Genomic DNA, 19,974 nt, shown 5'->3' with positions numbered 1-19,974 from the left:
TGTGGCTGTGAAAAGACCGTTGACCCAAAATGTTGGGGCTTCATGCCATTTTCTTCCAAATTTGTGGTCACAGTGAAGGATCAGCTGGTTTTTGTTTGGTTGTTTTTTTTTAAAAAAAAAGATTACTACAATCAGCTGAAAGCAGGCCATGTGTGTACACTTTTGTGTAACTTCTGCCTTGCTTTTCTGTGACCATGCTGTGAGCGGGATGAATGCACTTGAAAATGACTGCAAAAAGATGAGATAGACATGAGTCCACATGAAAGGATATGGGACTGTTTTTGTTGCAACAGTGCAAATGTAAAGTCACATTAAAATATGTTGTTAGTGGCATTTATTAAGTTCTAGGTACAAAATTAAGAGATTTAATAGGTAAGTATACTTCTTGGCAGGTCTAATGTAATGTTTTCCAACTTCTTTTTTAAAGAAACTGAAGAAGTTTTTAAAGTGAAGAAATCAAGTTACAGCAAAAAGATTGTAAAACAATTGAAGAAAGAATACAAAGAAGATCTTGAAAAATCAAAAGTTAGAACAGAGGTCAATTCTCCAACAGACGGTAACTGCAAAACTAACAGTAACTTTTGTGATGGAAAAGATTAAGTTTTGTAAATACGAATTACTTGTTTTCAAGATTAATTGTTAAGTCTTTTTAGAGGATTTAGCATTTAGAACTGAAGTAAAGCATGCATTAAATGTGTTCATCTGAACCTTACAAATGCTGTTCTGAAGCTGGTAGAGAGTTCTTTGATTCTCTCTGATGTGGAAATGAATGTAGAAGCATGAAATTTCTCAGCTACGTATATGGTTGTCAGTAGACCTCAGTAGTTTCTGTATTTCAGCTCTGTTTATGTCAGATAAGTTTCTTCCTATTGAATTAGGAAGGAATTAAATTAGTTTAGAACCGTGTCTGGTGCTTATCTGACAGGATGTGTCCTTGTAATGCATCCTCTCGAAAAGGAAGATTTTGGGGTGAGCAGAGTGGTGTTCTCTGTTATTAAGTAAATTATTCAACAGCTGCCTGTTTCAGGACTCGGACCTTAGAGTAGACTTAATGATTAAGATGACAGGATGAAAATGTTGTAGCAGAAAGATCTTTTAACAACATACAGTCCTCCAGAGCTTGGAATAGAGCCTGGAATTTCAATTTCATTGTACTTCTGGTATTGTTTTTTGGGAAGCTCATTGGTAAAGCGTAATGATTCCTCTTCCAGTTAGGTTTTTGTGTAGAGTAATAACCTACAACACTATGAGTACAAGCTGAGAGGCTTATGATCTAAAGATTGCAATGGTATAGCTGAAGCATATGAGAGTTGAACATGGTCCCATACAGAAAATTGCCCTTTTTTAAGTTAATTAAATTAGTCTTTTAAAAATCTTAAAGATTTTAAAAAGGCTTTGTCTGCATTTAAAAACCCCACACATTCTTTCTTACTAGAATCTTTAAGTTGCCTATGCAGTGGTATGGAGCATGAGCAAAACCAGAAATGATCATTTCTGTGGCTAATGTTCAGGTGATCTGTGGAAACCTGGATCTTAATTCTTGCTTGTCACAAAGATCCTTAAAAAATTGCATTTTGCACATGGCTAGTGTGTGCTTATTTTCTGTTTGTCTGTTTTGCGGTCTCCGTAGTTGATTTGGTTATAGTGCAAAGACCTCATGGCTGCTACTGAGTCAGTAGTCTAGATTCTCTAAACATGCTAAAGTCTAAAAACTCACATATGTGCAGCTTGGATTGGATAGCTGGATTTAATATGCATTGTTTTACATAATGTTTGTACCTGCTGCCTGTATCTGTATGTTACCCAACTAATGTAGGGTAATGTTGCAGCCAGCCCAAGAGGAAAATGAAAGGGTTCTTGTGAAATGAGTCTGTTCTCGTGGAAAGATTTGGTGTGACACAGGCAATGCTTTCTAATTACATATGTAAAAGGCTGTGTGAAGGTTACACATATGATCTTAATTATTGAGTTACCTCACTTTTTTAATACTTGGCAAAATGTAGAATTTTTAGTGGTTGTTGGGCTGTCTTCTTTGTCAAATTTTATTTTGAGAGGATGTCAGTGACTTAATCACAATTAAGAAGACGTATTTTACTAGATCTCAAACAATAAAATAATCATTTAACATTTTCATTTGATTTTTACTTTTGGTTGTTAGACCTTAAAAAAAATACTTCCAAGTGATCTTTATAAGAGTAAAACATGGGCTTTGTTGTCTCACCAGTCGAACCACCACTAGAAAAGACAGGACAAATTAAGGATATAGGCCAAGAAGATGGGACTGCAAACAGTGAGCATGGTGAAGAAGAAATGGAAGTTGAAAGTGAGAAGGAAGAAGAAAAACCAAAAGCTGGTGGGGCTTTTTCAAGTGCTCTGTCATCACTGAATGTTCTCCGCCCAGGTTGGTTATTGTAAGATGTCTGATATGTTAAAAAATGCTTTAGCCAGCATTTACAGCAGACTAATGTATTTGAGAGATTAGGAAATATTTTCCAGCAATATATCCAGCATCTGAGAATTCAGGAAACTATTTTCCAAAGCTGTTCAATTTTACAAGCCTTATGGGAAAAAATGTTTTGCTACAGAACGCTTCATCTTGATGTCAAAAGCAGGCATTTGTCTCTCAAAGTGATGACAAACTGTAAGAAAATCTAGATTTGGAATAGGTGACTTAAAATGAATTTTAACTGCTTTCAGTTAAAATTCTGTCTTTAGTTCGAGTGTCTCAGTCACAGGTCTGTAAGGTATCTCAAATGTTTTCCTATCTCATTTTGTCTAATGAGGTTCTGGTCAGGCCCTGAGGCCAAAGAACTGAGAAAGTATTTTTGAAACTAGTTTACTAATTGTTAGCTAACTTGTGGTAGCCTGCTCCCCAAATAGAAGGTGGATTTTCTGAGTCCACAGACTTGGCCACATCTCAAGGGAAAAAGAACTTCCTAGTTGACTCCTAAATCATTTTTCCTTTCAGCGGTAATTGCAACGTGGTGCGATATGTACGTTATTGCATCTCTAAATATATTTTTGGCTTGAATAGAGTATCTCATGTCAAGTATAAAGAGAATCTGAAATTTAACCTTTTGTGCATGCCTAATCAAAGTAGCGGTAAAAATTATTCATATCTCAAAAAATTGATTTTGGGGGACCATTCTTTATATGACTTATGTAAGTTGCATTAATTTTGTGCTAGGGATTTTAGATTTTTTTAATTGGGTCTGCTTTTCTTGTTTCCCCTCGATTGTACAGCCTTCTCATATTAGCTTTGTCCGGTTTGGTGTCCTCTTAATCTCTGAGCTATCATCATCTGTTGAAATGGCCAATGCTTTTTGTTCCCCCAAAATAAGAAGAGTTGGGAGCAGTATCAGGACAGGAAGTGACACAGTCAAGAGCCTCATTTTCTTCCTCTCTTTGCAATAGTCGGCTCCTGTAAAGGTCTTCCTCTTCTTTAGGAATATTTCCCATAGGAACATCAGGCTCCTGCTCTTATGGCACGTGAGCTGCTGGAAGCAGAGCCAGACTTTTTGGGAAAGATACCAGCTTTGAGGGTTTCTGGTCAGAAAGTTTGCATGTGCAGCTTGTAAGTTGCTTGCAAATGTTTCTGTGAGTATGGATTTTTTTCCTCTCACGTTTTTTTCTGTTTGCAAAGATGATTTGGTAGGGTGGCAGAGATGAGTAATAAGTCGTTAATACCTGTTTTGTTGCAGTGGTTGTTTAACGGTGCAAACATCTATCTCTAGGAGAAATTCCAGATGCTGCTTTTATTCATGCCGCTAGGAAAAAGCGTCAAATGGCTCGTGAACTTGGAGACTTTACCCCCGTTGACAATGAACCAGGTAAAGGCCGCCTTGTTCGAGAAGATGAAAATGATGCCAGTGATGATGAAGATGATGACGAGAAGAGGAGGATAGTTTTTACAGTGAAGGAAAAGTCCCAAAGGCAAAAGATTGCTGAGGAAATAGGTAAAACCTTTTTAGAAGGACAGATGATAAACACTCACACTGTTTTCTCTGCAAGTGCTCCCATTCAGCATTTTTAAACAACACGTTTTTCAAACAGGCGTGAATCCGGAGTTGTATTCCATTTCTAAGGAAAAGTACTGCATAATGGAATCTGCATATAAAATTTTGAGCACAAAATATGTTCCTGCGCTTAGAAGCACACAATTCTACTGAATGTGGTAGAAACTTACACTAAGGATCAATTAGTATTGTGCTTTGTTTTTTAGGAAGTATATAGTTGTGAAAAGAAAAACATTAGTTCTTTGGTATAGCATTCTTCTTGCTGACAAGCAGGTAAAATAACCTTTTGGAAAAGGAGAATTAGTAAGATACATAGGATTTTAACATTAGAGGGTTTTACCAACAGTTAATTGCAAATTTACCCATTGGATTTTTTAAGTGGAACCTCTGTGATAATAATTCACAGGCTAGCGTCCTTAATTCCTCATGAAGGGGAAAGGAGGCTGCACTGAGATGTTCCCACCGAAGCATGGTGTCTCAGGTTTTTGAACTCATGGCCCTTACTATGAATACATTATCTTCTCCTTTTTGTTACCTGTTTTACTCGTATTAAGGTATTGAGGGAAGTGATGATGAAGCACTGGTGGCAGGGGAGCAAGATGAAGAACTCAGTAGATGGGAGCAAGAACAGATACGGAAAGGAATCAACATACCTCAGGCATGTATTTAGTTGTGAACTCTTTCTGGTTTGTTTCTGCATGTATTGGCTAAATCCGTTACAAACTTGAGTAGCTTACAGAAGGCTGTTTCATCTGAGAAGTTCAGTGTGTAACTTCTGATATTCTTTAAAGAAATGAGAGGTCAGATTTTAAGTATCCAGTGGTATCCGTTTCATTAGTCTCTCTGTTCTGGGTAGATACTGATTGTGGTACTGTTAACCAGCATTTGCAGCCTAAAACAGACCTAGAATAATGCCACTTTGAAGAGACCTCTGTTCTTGTTTATCATTGGGTTTGTAGAGTCTATGTAAACTGTGTGTTTCTTTGTTGTTTCCGTATCTTGTGTTGCAGCATAGAGTTGGAATTTGTAGCAGGTTGTACTATATGTTATCTATGCATTCATAGTAAAGTTGCCACTCAGTTGAAAAGGATGTTTTTTTTTTTTAAAAAAACATTTCAGCAAAATTACAACCAAACGCACTGACTTGTAAGAACCTATGTCATTCTATTAAATAGTCTCAGCAAAATTTAGTATAGTCCCAAACACTTGGTTACTGTAGGATTTATAGGCTGGTTAAAATTGTCATTTAATAACTTGTTTTAAGTATAAGTATTTAGAGTGGTAATGATACAAAGAGTTTGTCCACTTAAGAAGGTGCTTCTTGAGGGAATTTTTCTTCCACCTTAGGTGCTGGAAGTTCTACACTTAAATCCACTTGATAATTACATTTTGTAAATGTACTTCCCTACATTTTTCACTTTATAACATTTGACATGTGAAAGAAAATAAGCTTCTCATTTCTTTAAAGTCTAATATAGTACAATTGCATTTCCTCTTCCATTAGGTTCAACCAAGTCAGCCTGCCGAAGTGAATAGTCTGTACTACCAGAACACTTACCAGACACTGTCTTATGGTTCATCGTATGGCATTCCATACACTTATGCTGCGTATGGATCATCGGAAACCAAGTCTCAAAAAACAGATAATACAGTTCCTTTCAAAACTCCCAGTAATGAGATGACTCCTGTTACTATTGATTTGGTAAAGAAACAGCTTAAAGACAGGTAGGACAGACCATCTTTTTAGACTTAAAGACCTGTCCCCTAGCTTTCTGTTCCTCAGGCGTCTTTTAGTCTCGGTGAGCAAACACAGAGTTTCATCGCTGGAAAAGTACTGACTGGCACATCCATTAAAAAAAAAAAAAGGCAAACAAAAAAAGCTCAAAGTGAAGATGACATTGACACTTTGTTCGAAAATCTCGTTGGATTGCTTCTCTGGAAGTGAAGCTTTAAATAGGAGGCCATTGATCTTGTTGAAGACAGGTCTGAATTGCATCTTCTGGACACTGCGCAGTCTTATAGTCAAGACTTGAAAGGCCAGTGAGGTGTTTAGCCTGTCAAGTTGCATTCTTTTAAACTGTGAATCAGATTTTTCCCCTTCAGTAGATAAAGAACTTAAATTTTAGTGTATACAGGGTTTTTTTGGTTTAAACACTGTAATCTGCTTGTCAGGTATGCAAAAGGTCCCACTGAATGAACAACCCAATTGCAGTGAGAAATCATTTGTAATGAACAACTTGCACTTTACGTGTCTTCAAAATTGGTTTGTATGCCCCTTGTAGTGTTACAGCCTTTGACAGTGAATCAAGTTAGTAGAGGAATAAGACTGCTTTGTAAAAACTATAGTTCTCCCCTCTCTCCCCCCGCGCCCCAAACCTTTCCTCCCAGTTTTACTTTAGGGCCAGCCTTAAACTATTCTAGGTGCTATCAACTCCTGTAAAAATCTGTGGGAGTGGGCAGTGCAATGCACTCAGCATAGTCTAGCAAATTAATTTAAACCATTAGCCTTGCTGTTTATGTAGAGAGGGGAGAAAGTGACAAATGAAAGTTTGCGGTATTTCCCATATATAGACTTGCACTGTCTGTTTAATATCTCAACGGTCTGAAATATACAGACTTTTGGATGTAAATTTGCTATTTATCCGTTGCCCTTCAGGTTGGACTCTATGAAAGAATTGCACAAAGCTAATCGGCAGCAATATGAGAAACATCAGCAAAGCCGAGAGGACTCTACCAAGGCAATTGAAAGATTAGAAGGGTCTTCTGGGGGTATTGGTGAACAGTATAAGTTTTTGCAAGAAATGCGAGGGTATGTCCAAGACTTGCTTGAATGTTTCAGTGAAAAGGTAAGGATGCAAAACATTCATCTTTTTTTTTAAAAAAAAAAAAAAATAGGGATCTTAGTACATGCCAAACACCACATCTCCCTCTGTTTTCGAAAAAAGTCCCCTGAGAACATATTCTTCTAAAGGTTTGGTTATTCGAGAGTTGAAAAGATAACTTTTCATCATGCTAAGTCGGTTATCAGAAACCTCTCTTTCACAGTGTAAGAGATCACTGACTTTAGATTGCCTAAAAACACTTTTAGATGATAGGTCTTCAGGATTTTGGTAGATATTCTGGCATTTCAACTTTATTCAGATGCTGCTTTTTACTTGTGTTGGATATCAGGTTAACAAAAATAAGGGCTGAATTACAACATTGCTAGTTTCTGGAATGCTTTATGAACACAGTAACAAAGACTTGTATTTTGTGTCTTATTATAAATTTCCTCCTGCCATGCAGTTTCACATACTTGGTATTGCTCCATGTCTGAAGAAGAAAAGTTTTAAAACGAATGTAGCTGTCTGAAGACACCCAAACTTAAAAATACACTTCTTTCATGTAGTGTGATACATTTGTATATGTCTAACATGAAAACTTAGTTTTTCTTTCTTATGTTACTAATTATGCTTTAATTACTTACTTTGTTGTAAATATAACAGGAGCTCCTGAATATATATATATTTATTTATATATATATGTAAACCACACACAGTAGCTGTAAAATTCAGTTAGCGGTACATAGGCTCTTTCTTCATTGTCTCCTGACTTGAATACAATAGTATAGTATCTTCTTAATACATTAGCTGTCAGAATTACTTGAGTAGTTGAAGCTACTGCTTACCCTAGCTTGTTAGGAGTGGAAGAGGAGTATAAAAGCATTCTGGTTGCTAATCGGTTAGACATTAATTGTCCGGCATTAGTAGTATTAGGAGAGTCCCATCTTCAATCCTGTAAATTGAAGAACAGCTGTCGTGAACAAACCCAGCAAGCGTGGACCAGTTAATTCACCCAGCTAATCAATTAGTTACAATAGATATTGTTCACTGAAGAAGCAGTATTCCTGAGTATGCATTGGCATTAGCTGTTGAGGGGTAGTACAGGTACTGTCCTTTGCAGCTCTGTCAGTGCTGCTTGCCCAGACGCCTAAATTCCTACTTAAAGATAATTTTTTTTTCTCCGAGATAAATTTGTATTTCAGAAGACAAGTTAAATACCTGTATCTCTATTCAGCATTTGCTTTCTAAAGACCTCTTGTTAAATTCTTTTGTAATAACTTTAAGCCATGTCTGGAGGTTCTCTTTGATAGCCCATGCTGTCTTGTTCAAATATTTTCTTTAAACAAACTGTTTTAGAATGCACCATTCTGAGTAAAAACCAAGTCTTATGGTCTCCCATATTTTGCATAAACCAGGAAAACTTACTGTTAAGTAATAGTGTAACAATTTCAGTTCAGTTTGTAGGAAGGTTATTCACCTATCTAGGTATACTAGTAAATAAATCAATTCCAGCCGTTAAACAGCAAATTAGGTGCTGATAATTTAAAGTTGCCGCCTTACAATATACCTTTGCTTTCCTGGTAGTTGGACTTCTAAGGATTCTACACCTGGACACCTTTCTCCCCCTTCCCACCCTCCCCATACCCCACCTGCCATGCCAGTCCATTGAACTTTTAAGATGTGATTTTTATCATCTCATGCTTCTTAGGGGCATTTACAGAGTTTTGCTGTTTTCAGTTGGAGGCTGCTGCAGTACCTGTACATACAATGAGTTGCAAAATTAGGAGGTGATGTCATCAGTTTAACAGGAGCATTTCATTTATTATGATGTCCTATATATTCCTCAGTTCTTTGGCCAGATAATCTGTTTTGGAATTCAGTGCTTTCAGCATGACAAAAGTACTATCAAATTCAAAACCGGTAGCCTACAGGACATGGCAAGGTTTTCTAAAAAGGAGGCAGGGGGAAGGGGACAAAATAAAGTAATAAAATCAGTATCAATTTTTAGTTAAGTGAAATAAAAAAATGCAGCAGGACAGTAAATTCTTCTTATCTTTTGAGTGTAGAGATAAATTACCTTCAGCTTTTTTGTAGAACCTGTGGCCCTGACTGCTTTATATTTAAAGTGTGTGTGTGTTTATAATATATAATGTACGTAGTTGTTATGATTATAATATACATAAGCATATAAAATGTGTATCAATATGTGTAGCAACAATTGTGTGTGTGTGTGTGTGTATATACACACACACACACATATATGAACACATATCCTAAATATGTATAAAGCTAGGTCTGTATATTTTCTTAGGACTAGTCATGATTATTAGTCAAATTAACTTCAAATTGGTACTGATGTGAATGAGAAAGTGGTTTGCTGAAGAAGCTCTAATGGGATCACAGTATACTTGTCCACTCCAAAAGAGTTTATTCCCCTAGAGTTTTCTTGTATGTCTATTGACTTCATTTTGGAGAACAAAAATCATCATCATAAATTAGACTTTCTTCCCCCTACCATCTTGTTTCTGCATCTATTCACCATGCTCAACCCTTTGTGACCCCCAACCAAGCAAAACCATTTTGGTTGTATCCTGTTTTGAAGAGATTCTGAATGTTAGAAACACTTAGCTCATTGGTAAGGTGCAGAGGAGAGTATAATGAGGCAGTTATTATGCAAATTCTAGAAACAAGCAGTAGAAATGTCAAATCCTCTATGATTCCCACCCCCTCCCCCCCATAAATGATAAAACCAATGGAGCGGAAGATGCTTGCATGACTTCCTTCACAGCAATTACTGTCAAAATTATGCTTTCTGAGAAGGCTAGAAAGTGGTAATGGTGTCTTCACATTTTGAATGTAGGAATATGGATGGGATACAGAAGGATTAAATTGTTCTGAGTGTATATTTGACATCACAGTTAGATGAACTGTTATTTTACCTGCAAAAGCAAATTATCAAAACACACTGTGTGTGTCAGAGAGGAGGACTGTAGGTTAAAATTATCCTTGCCATCTAAATGTTCAGACAGCATTTCCTCTTACACTGTTTACAGTGAAAGTGAAGAAAAAACACCAAACCACTGAATTTAAGGTATTGACTAAACGAAACACAATGAATGAGGACTGTAACTTTATAGTAGTCAGTGAAATTGTCAGTCAGTCATCAACCACGGTATTGATTATAGAAGAATAACGGCTTCTAAGTCTCTTGTGTTTTAAATGGGAAATATTTTGAGTGGATTCATATATCTGAATACATAGCTGGGTTTTTTTAATCATGAGGCAATTATAGAAAGAACCTCTAGGGATGCTTTGAAAAATTTCCATTTAACTTTTCAATTTTAGAATTCTCTTTACACGCTTAAGAGAAGAAGCTATATTTTCTATGGTAAACTGTAGTAAAACTAGCATTTTTATTAATTATTATTTCTGTTTTCAAAATTGTCTTAAATTCCGAACATACACTTTCAGCGCTGGGATATTCCCTCCTCCTATTTCTCTCTACTCTGTGTTCTCCAAAAGAAAGTTGTACATATTTTGAGTTGGTGCAGAGTTGCTTTCATTTTAATCCCTATAGCCCAGTTTAATACCACAAAAAGCTAATACTTCTTTCCTTTTAATGTCTCCACTGATGTGTGTGTCATTCTCAGACAGCTGAAATGGCCCTGTAGCTATAATCGCAGAATCTTCTATTTTACTGGAGGAGGTTCTTTGATAGCTGCTGAGTCACATTCTGAGTTACATCAGGAAACAATTTCTGATTTTATCTTTTGTTTTGAAAAAAACTTAATCCTGGATTGTTAGGCAGCAATGGAATATTTGAGCTAAAAGGCTGGAAGACTGTGGATTAAGCATATGTCTTGGAGGTAAGGAGGATATGGCTTAAATGTTCATACCAAAAGGACTTGCCTTTCCAAATTAAGAGATTGTGAAAAGTTCTGTTTTGCAATAATCTAATTTTAACTTGCCCTGGGAAATTTTTGCAAAAAATTCACTGAGCAGTGAATCTGCTGTTTAATGTCAGGAAATTCCTACTTGTTATAACATCATCTATTTTTGTTATAGTTGCTGCTGAAATTTAGTCCACTTAAAAAATAAAATAAAAAAAGTGGCAGGTCTGATCCGACTTAAATCTGTATCCTTCAAAGGTTATACTTAATGCATAACTCGCACGAATTGTACAATTTTAATTTTAATGATAGGCTAGAGTAACATTTTACTGATTTGCATTACCTGTTGGCATAACATGCTTATGCAGCGTTTTATTGCATTTCAATAATAACATTTCAGCATGTCCTAATAAGTGTTATAGCAAAACAATACCTGCTGGCTTCAGGAGGTTAGATTCATGCTTTGTTTTTTCACTGTATACAGTCAGGTTATTTTTGCATTAAAGTGTAGAATATTACTACATTCTTCTTTAAAGATAGAGAGGAAACAATGAGGTCTGAGAATTGTAAGCACCGTAACGCAATATGTAATGCACTTGGTAGAGAAAACAAGAGTACTTGAAATAACATTTCGCACTTTCTAAAATGGTTGTCTTACTGTGTAGACTCATTCAATCAACAGAAGTTATTTTCAGAATGCTATTGCTACAGTTGAAAGCTGCCAACGTTGTTAAATGCATGCATTTTCTTCACGTTGAAATATTTACTGGTCCAAATGATACAAATGGGTAAAAGGAAACAGTTTGTGCTGCTAGAAGTACAGTGACAGCATTATGCTTCGGAATAGTATGGTACCCCAGAAACTAAGCACCTGAAGAATTTGATATTACGTAGTGTGTTGTATTTTTACAGGTGCCTCTGATTAATGAACTTGAATCCGCAATGCACCAGCTGTACAAACAGCGAGCTTCCCGCCTTGTCCAAAGACGACAAGATGATATTAAAGATGAATCTTCGGAGTTTTCAAGCCATTCAAGTCAGTCCATCTTGAAGGTTTTTATTATTCATTAAACAACCTTGTTTACTTAGTATGGCTTAATTTAAATGTAAATGTTTAAAGTATGACTGTCTTAAAGTTTATCCTTACTCTTGAGATAGGTAGAAGCAAGTTTAGATAAAAGTTCTCTAATCTGCTTTGTTTTAAACTGAAAGCCACTCTAACTTTGACTTCATCTCTCCTTTCTGTTGCTCTTAACTATATTTTCTCTTTCCTAGCACTGAAAATGTATGCATGGTGGCAATGGTAATAGTGGTAGCATGTGACTCCCGATTTTCCTCTTATGTCAGGACTTTTTTTTTTTTTAACCTCCTTGAATTTATAAATTTCCTGTAACATCTACAGTTAACTCTGTACAGAGCCATGAAGCACTGGGCTAGAGTTGACTTCTGTCTAATGCTCTATTTTGTAGGCAGCATAAATATTTAATTTCAGACACTTAACTGGTGAAGCTAAAGAACTGGAAGAGACTGGTGCCGTTGTTAAAAATCAGACTAATAAAAAGTGACCCTATATGAAATACAGCTTAAAATTAGTCAGTTAAAAAACCTGCTTACTGTGAGTGTGTGGATGTGGGATTCTCATTGAGGAGTTTTCTTGAGGTGATTACTCTTCGGTATGTAAAAGTCTACAAAAGTGTAAATGTTAACTTGGATGGAAATATTCGTTCCTTGGAGGAGGTTTTATTCAGCATGTTAAATGACGGGTAAAATATCATACTAATAGTAGTCATCTTTCTGCTTTGGAGACCTTCCCATTTTTAAAAATGGCTTTGTCTGTCCTATTGCTCACCTAAAATCTTATAATAAAAGCCATTTCTTATTCTGTCACAGTGTGTCCAGAGGTGAAATTTTGTTAATACCATTAGATATAACATACTGAGGATGATAAAGCATTAGGGAATCAGAGTCGTTCATCCCTTTATGGAGTGGTTAGCCTACATATTCCCTTTAGGGCTCTATTTGGAGCCCCAGGCATCACATGTAGGCCTTGCAGTTTTACCGTGAAAATGTTGTTGTGACAACTAGAAACCTAATGTACTAGAAACATATTTCCTAAAAGAAGCTTAGAATGGATTAATTTAGACTGGAATTTAATGGTGGGGTGGGAATAGTTGCATTGTCAAGGCTGGGTTTTAAAGAGAGATCTTATTTAGTATCTGGGAGTCTTGAGAATGAATTTCACTGTCTAGAAATAGCTCAGTTCTGTCCCTCAAATTATCACAGAAACTAGGAATCGATGCCAGCCTTTGATTTGAAGTGTGTTGCAGACATAGACGATCTGCTTTTCTTCATACAGTGTCAGAACACTAAAGGGCTAGAAGTGAATTTAATTTTGTCTGCCAACTTTTGCTTTACTTCTGCGTCAAGACAAGTAGCTCAGCTTCAAATAACGTTTTAAAAATTGGACAAATGATGACTTCATCTGTACATTAATGCTCTTAGTAGTTCTGGTGTAGAATTGGAATACTGACGTAGATCATCATTAATATTTTTCATGATGGATTTGTAAATAGATTTAGTGAGAGCATATAAATTTACCCCTGAAATTTGGGTAGTATTTTGTTTAAATTTTGATGTTTATATTTTAGTGGGTGGACTTGAGCACTGGCTAACATTCAGTCCGCTTTTAAAAATTCACCTGAAAAGGATGAACTGGAAACACTCTTGGGTCTGCCTGCTGGTTGCTGATCAGCTTCACTGGTTAGCTGTGTTGTTTTCTATAATCAGGAACATCTATAATGAATCGCAGCTTAAAAAGAAGAGGGAATATGATTTATTTTCCTGTAGATTTTGATGTGTTTTAAATTTTAGGCAATCTAAAGCATATAAACTTAGAAAACACTATGACTAGAACTCTGAAATGTCATATATTCCTGCTCTGGTCACTCTTCTCTGCCTTTCTTTTTGTTCATTTTCTTTTCAAAAGGTACATGGTGAATGTGTTTATGTAAGGAGCACTTTTTGTCTTGGAACATTCGATTTAAGCAATTTCTGTTAAAACTGTTGACTTTTACATAGTTGGGCATTGTTGTGAGAGAGACAAGAGTGAAGTATAGTGAAAACTATTTGACATTTAAGTGGAGATTTTTCCAAACTCCGCTACTTCCTCTTTTAACCTCTACACTTGCGAATTCAGGCTTCTGAGTGCATCTTATCGAAAACTTCAAATTACACTTAGTTTAAAGTAGGTAAAAGGCTCTTATGAAACTGCCTACAACACATTTATATAATCATAGATAAGCATTTTAATTTTCGTCAATGTAATTTTACAGATAAAGCACTGATGGCACCAAATCTTGAATCTTTTGGACGAGACAGAGTGATCTATCAAGAACAAGTAAAGCGTCGGACTGCAGAAAGAGAGGCTAGAAGGTAGAGTACTGAGATTTCTTGTCCATTAGGAGTCTTAGCCTGCTTGCAGAATACAATTGTCCTGTGTGACATACTAATGTAAGTAGCAATGGTTGCTCCTTTCCTGCAAAGGGAAGAAAACGCTTAAGCTGGTATGCTGAGGGGTATTCCTATATATATCCCAACTTATCGTGCAAGTGTACAAAACAAGGCACCATTACATGATACTGATTTAAAATCACTAAAAGAAAGCATAGTAAACCCATCCGTATCTATATGGTCTCTGCTGGTTTCTCTTCCTTCCATTGTTTGAGGCAGCAACATAGTGGAACGTTTGAGGTGGTGACATAGTGAAAGTTTTTTCAACATGGATTTCCTTGCATTAAAAGTTATGACAAGCTTAGGCAGGTCCGTTCATTGTATAGGGGGAAAAAAGAAGTAATAACTGGTTTATACTGCTGATCCTTTTCAGAGCTCGTCGTAGACAAGCAAGAGAGCAAACTGGGAAGATGGCAGATCACCTTGAAGGCCTTTCCAGCGATGATGAGGAAACTTCAACGGATATTACAAACTTCAACATGGAGCGAGGTTAGAAAAGCTACTGAAGCTTTATGTAACAAAATACAGAAAATTTGGCAGGGAAAAAAAAAATATCCAAATGCGGCCCTGTTCGTATATTTCACCATATTTTGGAGAAAGTTTAGGAACTGTTCCTTGCTGGATCATCAACGTGACCAAAACAGTCTCTTTCGCCAAACTGTTGTGCAGCTTACAGCTAACTAAATACCATATCCTTAGTGAGATTCGTATTTAAATCAAACATTCTTTTGCTGGCAAGCAGTAAGCTTCTGTACCTTCAGTGGATACTAGGTCTTCCTTCTAATTTGTAACGTGGTTTATCATTCTTCAAATATCTGTTCTACCTGTGAAATTCTGAAAACCTCAGTGCTTTAAAAACCTTTTTTCACTTGATAGGAAGTATTTTCTGGAGTTTTGCATAAGCATCTGGAAATGCAATGGCCAAAGTTTTGTAGACTCTTGTTACAGCCTGGCAAACTTTGCAGATGACAGAAAATATTGAATGCAAACATTGCAGAAAGATCTTGTGGTACTGACTTTATTTGAAATTCATCTGCAGTTTTATGGTGATTTGCTCAAAGTAACCATTATTATGCAATTATGCATAACCCTAATTATGCAATAAATGGGGTTGTAAGTTGACCTATTGCCTCTAAAGCACTGGGAGAACTGCAAGAAACCTGAGATTTGGGGAAGTATGGATAGTTTGATGGAACAGTCATCTTTTACAGCAGCAGTTAAAAGGCAAACAATTCTGGTGGTTGCTGTGAAACCAGTAGCAAAGAAAGTAGAACATCACTGTAGTAATCCTATTACCTTTTCATTTTGAACCTGAGTACAATTATCATTCTCTCTGATTAAAGAGAATTTAATCAGATTAGAAGTAGTGTGGAGAAGGGGAGCAGCAAGGATCACGTGTGTAGAATTGCTTATGTTGTATGTGAGGAGGGATTAAACAGGTTTTGGACTCTTCAGCTAGGGGAACGATGTTGACTTTTCACAGTATGAGAGCTAGGGGGCATGAAATGAAGTGATAGGATAGGTTTGAAGGAAACAAGTCACTTCCCACAGAGAGTGTAATAAAAATGCCAAAGTCGTTGCTGTAGGTGGTTGTGGAGACCCAAAGTATGAACAGATTAAAAAAGCAATTAGATGAACTGTCTAGCAGTTGGGGCCTTCAGAAGTGCAAACAGTTTCCACACCTTCAGTTGCTGGCTGATTTACCAAAATTGTGGATGCAGGGAGAGTCTTTGATAAACAAAGCAAGTGTTTAGGGTTGTTAGGTGCTATAATTAACTTTGCTAAGTTAAATGATCTAGATTAAAAATTCAGTGTGGCTGAATTGCTCTGTGTAACTTGGCACTTTTACGTGTACAAAAGCCTTTTGTAGGAGTTTCATCAGTTTCTGAGTAAGCATAGTATTTCTAAAGCTTTTTTTTTTATCATTCATAGCTCTCGTGTTAGTCCAGAATCAGCAGTGAGCTATATGGAACAGAGGGATGCACCTTGGATCTGCTAACTTTATTTGTAGCATCTCTTTTTGATCCCAGTGTGAAAAGTGTGTTTATATGACATAATCTCATGTTCCCTCAGCCCTGTCTCCACCTGCTGTGTGTACTAGTTATGTTAATTGTGTACAGGTTGCTACCGTAACTGAACATTAAAAACTGTGGCTGCGGCACAAATGACTGATTAAAATGAAACTAACCCTGGGAAGTAGAAAAGATGAAGGGAAAATAATATATAGAGAAAAAGTTTTGGACTGCGTAGAATACTGGTACTGTAAATACAAAAAATGTAAGGAAGGTGCTAAGGAATTGTAATGGTTGCCCAGTGCTAACAGTCATGTTATGTTCAGTAGTTTAGCATGGTGTCTGCCAGGACCCGCTTTGTCTGACGTGCCGATTCAGTTGGCTTATCTGAGATGCCCTCCTGTACTTGTATTTGGATGAGCAAAGCTGTGGAATAGTTTGGGCTGGAAGGGACCTGTAGCTGTTCCAAACTCCCATGCAGGGCAAGGCCAGCTCTGAAGTTAGACCCACATTGAATACCGCCCAATACATCACCAGTCCGATGTCTGGTAACTGAAAATCATTGTATGAAATGTTTAAAGCAAGATCTGTCGTAAAACAGTATATCGGAGAGTACTCGGGTGCTCATGTTTTTATTATATTTGAGGCAGAAATAACAGAACTGGTAAAGGTGGTGGGGTTTTGGTTTTGTTTATAGGAGTTAACTTATGCCAGTGAGCATCAAAGTCCGTCTTGAAAGAGGTATTACAGGGAATAGGTGATTAACTTATTACTCTTTTTCTCCCTCACCAGATCGTATATTGAAAGAATCCAGCAAAGTTTTCGAAGATGTTTTGGAAAGTTTTTACTCAATTGATTGTATTAAGTCACAGTTTGAAGCTTGGCGCTCAAAGTACTTTGCTTCTTACAAGGATGCTTATATTGGCCTCTGTTTACCAAAGCTGTTTAACCCTTTAATCAGACTTCAGCTGCTTATCTGGACTCCTTTGGAGGTAAGGTCCTCTGCAAGCAACTTCTACGTAAGCTTCTATATAGTGGTTCTTTCACACTTCTGCAGAGCAAAGTAAATTGCACCTTTGAGGCGTGCTTCTTGTACATGCGTGTTCTAGGCATGAAGTTTAAAATGGGCACCTCTCTTGGGGTGAAGCTTTTCTGGGGAGTTTCTGCGCTATGTCCTCTGTGTTCCCAGCAGGCCAGAGTTCAATCAGCACATGCCAGTACCTTCTCAGTGAGTGGTGTAGGCCAAAAAGCCAAACAGCTTTTTAAATAATACCCTTTTAAAAATACTTAAGAGAAAATTGTGATTCTAGAGATGTTGTTTCTTCAGAAGTGGAACTAAGAAGCCTGTTTTTATGTTGACTTACAACCTATGTCTCTACATTATACATCTTCCTTTCTCTCACCTACACCTTCATACTGTGTATAACTCTAGCTGGCAATTTCCAAGTCTTCCTTATAGTACTCATTGCCCAGTTATTAGGTAGGGAACATGGGAAAAGCAGGACAGCATTGTTGCAGCCCAGTATCCCTGGCACATGTTCATTGTCCAGCGTGCATATGTGTGCTGCATGAGTAGCCATCAGGACAAACAGTTCAGGTAGCTTTTGACTCCCACTCTGTTCTTCCTACCAGTGAAAGCTCTTGTAAGGTATTTCTGCTGCAGTCAGGTGCCTATTTTCACAGTACTGGTAGGAACTTACTTTGTTCTGGCACGTTGGCTTTTACCAGGGAACGGGAGTGGGTCAAGGCACAAAGTGCGTGCAATTGCATAAGCTTGTTATTTGGTTTGGTTTGGGTTTTTTTTTTTGTTCGGTTGTTTTTGGTGTTGTTTTTTTTTTTTGGAAGCAAGGCTAATAAAGCAGATTGTCTTCTTCCCTTTCAAAACTTAGCTCATCTACAGCGCTGTCTGCAGATGTGTCAGCCTATCTCACAAATGACTGAATCCCTCCTTTTTTCAGAAGTGTGATGGTTTTTTTTATTTAACTACTAAGAGAATATTTGTAGAAAGGGATCTTCTGTCACCTCTGCTCTGATTGCAGAGGAAGGGAAGCATGAGTTGTCTTCAGAGAGCGTTCAGAGTATTTAATTTGTATAAATGAGAGAAAACCTATGAAAGGTGTCCTCGTTAAATTTAAAACTGTTTTTGTACATTCTATTGCTATTTCTATGTGAGTACCCGGGCTGGCAAAACAAAGCTCAGGTTAGTTGGAGATGTGGTACAGAATTCTCAAATCTAACTGTTTTCACTGCTCTGTGTTACTGGTCCTATTAAGCATTTTGTTAAGTTAGAAAAATTACAAGGCATTCATAAAAAGAGGTTTTTAATCCAATAATTTTCTAATGCAGCACAAATGAAGTATACTTGTCACTTTTACCCTAATCTGTGGGCTTTTTGGTTTTGGCTCAGGTGTAATTAGAAGTTAAAATCTGTAGGGCAACAGCTGCCAAAAAAAACAGTCTTACTTCCACCATTTTCACTTTCGTTAGATCTAGCAATTGTGTGATTGTCGAGTAAATTAGTTAATTTGGCTGATTTATGGAAAATTGACCTTGCTCCCCATCCTCTCTCAGGTTTTGGTTGGGTTCGGTTGTCCATATGCACTAATCTGACCTGTGGTGGCATGATTAGTAGTGTCCAGGCAAAGAGGCGGAACGCTTTCTGCACTTCTCAGGAATCAGGCTTGCCTATATTTCTGAAGGAAGTAGTATCACTGCTTCAGGAGTAGAGGAGCCAAAGCAGGTGAAATAATTTGTCCATCCTTGTGCCAGATTGAGACTGGTTTTGAGGCACTATATCTTTTTTTTGTTGCTGTTTCCAGTGCAGATGAATACCTGACATGTAGACAAAAAGGACTAGATTTTTGAGTTGTTACTGTGCTCAATTGCTGCTTACCCTGCCTGCCTAGCACACTTGGTAGACTGTTTTAAAGCAGTTTTGTTCTGTTTTGTGAGTGTATCATACTTGCATATATAATACTTTTTTTTTTTTTTTTAAATGTGTTGACTTCAAATCTCTGTTTAGGAATCTAACCTCGATTCTTCTTTTATTAGGGCAAATGTCGAGATTTTGAGACTATGTTGTGGTTTGAATCATTGCTGTTTTATGGCTGTGAAGAACAGGAGCAAGTGAAAGATGATGCTGATATTTCACTATTGCCTACCATTGTGGAGAGAGTTGTTCTTCCTAAATTAACAGGTACAGTCTTAGAAAGAAAATGGGGGGAAAAGGGTGTGCGTGGAAGCCGATGCTTGTTTGTGCTTTCAAATTTTACTGTTTTGTAAATTATTGCTTGACTGTCTTAGTACCTGTATTTGAGTATTTGCAAAGTCGAGTAATTCTTCAATCTGTTAACAGTGATTTCTGAAAATATATGGGATCCTTTTTCTACAACACAAACATCTAGAATGGTAGCAATTGTACAGAAACTAGTGGATGGATATCCTTCAGTGGTGAATGCAGAAAACAAAAATACACAAGTAAGTTGTTTTTTCTTAAATATTTTGCATAAGTTAAGGAATTTGAATATATCTTTAATATACTATATTGGAGAACACAGCATGCTTAGTGAAGAGCATGAAAGAGAATTTTGCAATTATTTCATGCTCTGCAGCCTAGTTATGGAGAGTCAAGTACAGTGATAAATTAGGAGGAGGAACTCAGTGAAGTCTCCCCAAAATAGATGCTAGAGATAAAAAGAGATACCAAATGTACTAAGACTTGTTG

At 36.9% G+C, this 19,974-nt stretch overlaps 1 protein-coding gene across 3 annotated transcripts in view; it reads left to right on the top strand.

The window, feature by feature from the left end:
• PAXBP1 (PAX3 and PAX7 binding protein 1) overlaps window positions 1-19,974 on the top strand; it is a 28,712-nt gene that overhangs the window by 1,878 nt on the left and 6,860 nt on the right. For 2 of the 3 annotated variants that reach the window (XM_075171418.1, XM_075171438.1), the window contains exons 2-13: window positions 428-556; window positions 2,225-2,401; window positions 3,735-3,956; window positions 4,571-4,674; window positions 5,521-5,741; window positions 6,673-6,862; window positions 11,641-11,764; window positions 14,061-14,160; window positions 14,612-14,727; window positions 17,043-17,242; window positions 19,302-19,446; window positions 19,606-19,727. In XM_075171418.1, the coding sequence (XP_075027519.1) occupies window positions 428-556; window positions 2,225-2,401; window positions 3,735-3,956; window positions 4,571-4,674; window positions 5,521-5,741; window positions 6,673-6,862; window positions 11,641-11,764; window positions 14,061-14,160; window positions 14,612-14,727; window positions 17,043-17,242; window positions 19,302-19,446; window positions 19,606-19,727 (1,850 nt within the window). The remainder of the gene's footprint in view (window positions 1-427; window positions 557-2,224; window positions 2,402-3,734; window positions 3,957-4,570; window positions 4,675-5,520; window positions 5,742-6,672; window positions 6,863-11,640; window positions 11,765-14,060; window positions 14,161-14,611; window positions 14,728-17,042; window positions 17,243-19,301; window positions 19,447-19,605; window positions 19,728-19,974) is intronic. The other variant, XM_075171427.1, reaches the window with a different exon arrangement.

The sequence above is a fragment of the Calonectris borealis genome, chromosome 1, assembly GCF_964195595.1.
Source record: "Calonectris borealis chromosome 1, bCalBor7.hap1.2, whole genome shotgun sequence".
Taxonomy (NCBI): domain Eukaryota; kingdom Metazoa; phylum Chordata; class Aves; order Procellariiformes; family Procellariidae; genus Calonectris; species Calonectris borealis.
This window is presented reverse-complemented; position numbering and strand designations above follow the sequence as displayed.